Raw genomic sequence first — 1,536 nt, 5'->3', positions numbered from 1 at the left:
TTAGCCACAGGTGAGGTCGCAGTAGACTGGAGAGCAGCCAATGTTGTTCCTTTGTTTAAAATGGGAAACAGGGATAATCCTGGAAATTATCGGCCTGTGAGCCTTACAGCAGTAGTAGGGAAATTATTGGAGAAGGTTCTTAAGGACAGGATTTACTCACATTTGGAGAGGAATGGGTTTATTAGGGAGACGCAGCATGGCTCTGTGTTGGGTAGGTCTGTCTCACAAACCTGATTGAGTATTTTGAGGAAGTGATGAAGATGATTGAGGAGGGTAGGGCAGCGGATGTTGTCCACATGGACTTTACTAAAGCAAGGTCCTTCATGGCAGGCTGGTCTGGAAGATGGGAACCATGGTGAGTTATTGAGTTGGATACAGAATTGACTTGGTCAGAGAAGACAGAGGATCGTTGGGGAGGGGTAATTTTCTGACTGGAGGTCTGCAACCAGTGGTGTTCTGCAGGGATCAGTGCTGGGACCCTCTGTGATCTGTAATATATAAACAATTTGGTTGAAAATGTAGATGATTTGATGAATAAGATTGCGGATGGCACAAAAATTGGCGGAGTTGTGGGGAGTGAGGAAGGTTGCCAATGGATACAGCAGGATATAGATCAGCTGGAAAGTTGGGCAGAGAAATGGCAGATGGAGTTTAATCTGGATAAGTGTGAGGTGATGTATTCTGGGAGGACAAATGCAAGATTAAAGGATACAATAAATGGCAGGACCCTTAGGAACATTGATATACAGAGAGATCTTGGGACACAAGCTCCATGGAAGTGGTAACACCAGTGGGTAGGATGGTAAAGGAGGTGTATGGCATGCTCGCCTTCATCGGTTGGGGCACTGAGTATAAAAATTGGCAAGTCATGTTGCAGCTGTGTGAGACTTTAGTACAGCCACGTTTGGAGTGGGGTGTGCAGTTCTGGTCTCCACATTACAGGAAGGATGTGGAGGTTTTGGACAGGGTGCAGAAGGGGTTTACCAGGATGCGGCCTGGATCAGGGAGTGTGTTAGCTACAAGGGGAGCTTGGACAAAGTCAGATGGGAGCATCAGAGGCTGAGGGGTGACCTGATGGAAGTGTATAAAACTGTGAGGGGCATGGAGGGGGTGGATAGACAGAGTCTTACCCCCAGGGTGGAAATGTCAAATACTGATGGGGGGGGTCAGGGGTTGAAGGTGAGAGGGGGAAGTTTAAAGGAGACGCATGAATAAGTTTTTTTACACAGAGGGTGGTAGGTGCCTGGAATGTGCTGCCTGGGGAGGTGGGAGAAGCAGACCCAATAGGAATATTTCAGAGGCATTTATACAGACCCAGGGAACAGAGGGATACGGGCCACGTGCGGGGAGATGGGATTAGATTAGAATGGCATCATGGTCGGCACAGACATGGTGGGCCAAAGGGCATGTTCCTGTGCCATACTGTTCAATGTTCCATTGACCCTCCGACAGTGCAGCGCTCCCTCAGCACTGACCCTCTGACAGTGCTGCGCTCCCTCAGCACTGACCCTCCGACAGTGCGGCGCTCCCTCAGCA

At 49.2% G+C, this 1,536-nt stretch overlaps 1 protein-coding gene across 1 annotated transcript in view; it reads right to left on the bottom strand.

Annotated features, from left to right (window-relative positions):
- LOC109924675 (histone-lysine N-methyltransferase 2B-like) overlaps positions 1–1,536 on the bottom strand; it is a 21,042-nt gene continuing 19,506 nt past the window's right edge. Inside the window, exon 11 of the mRNA XM_048620601.1 lies at positions 1–49. Within this exon, the coding sequence (XP_048476558.1) occupies positions 1–49 (49 nt within the window). The remainder of the gene's footprint in view (positions 50–1,536) is intronic.

This window comes from Rhincodon typus, chromosome 47, assembly GCF_021869965.1.
Source record: "Rhincodon typus isolate 14 chromosome 47, sRhiTyp1.1, whole genome shotgun sequence".
Classification (NCBI taxonomy): domain Eukaryota; kingdom Metazoa; phylum Chordata; class Chondrichthyes; order Orectolobiformes; family Rhincodontidae; genus Rhincodon; species Rhincodon typus.
Note: the sequence above shows the minus strand (reverse complement) of the source record. Positions and strands in the feature narration are given on the sequence as shown.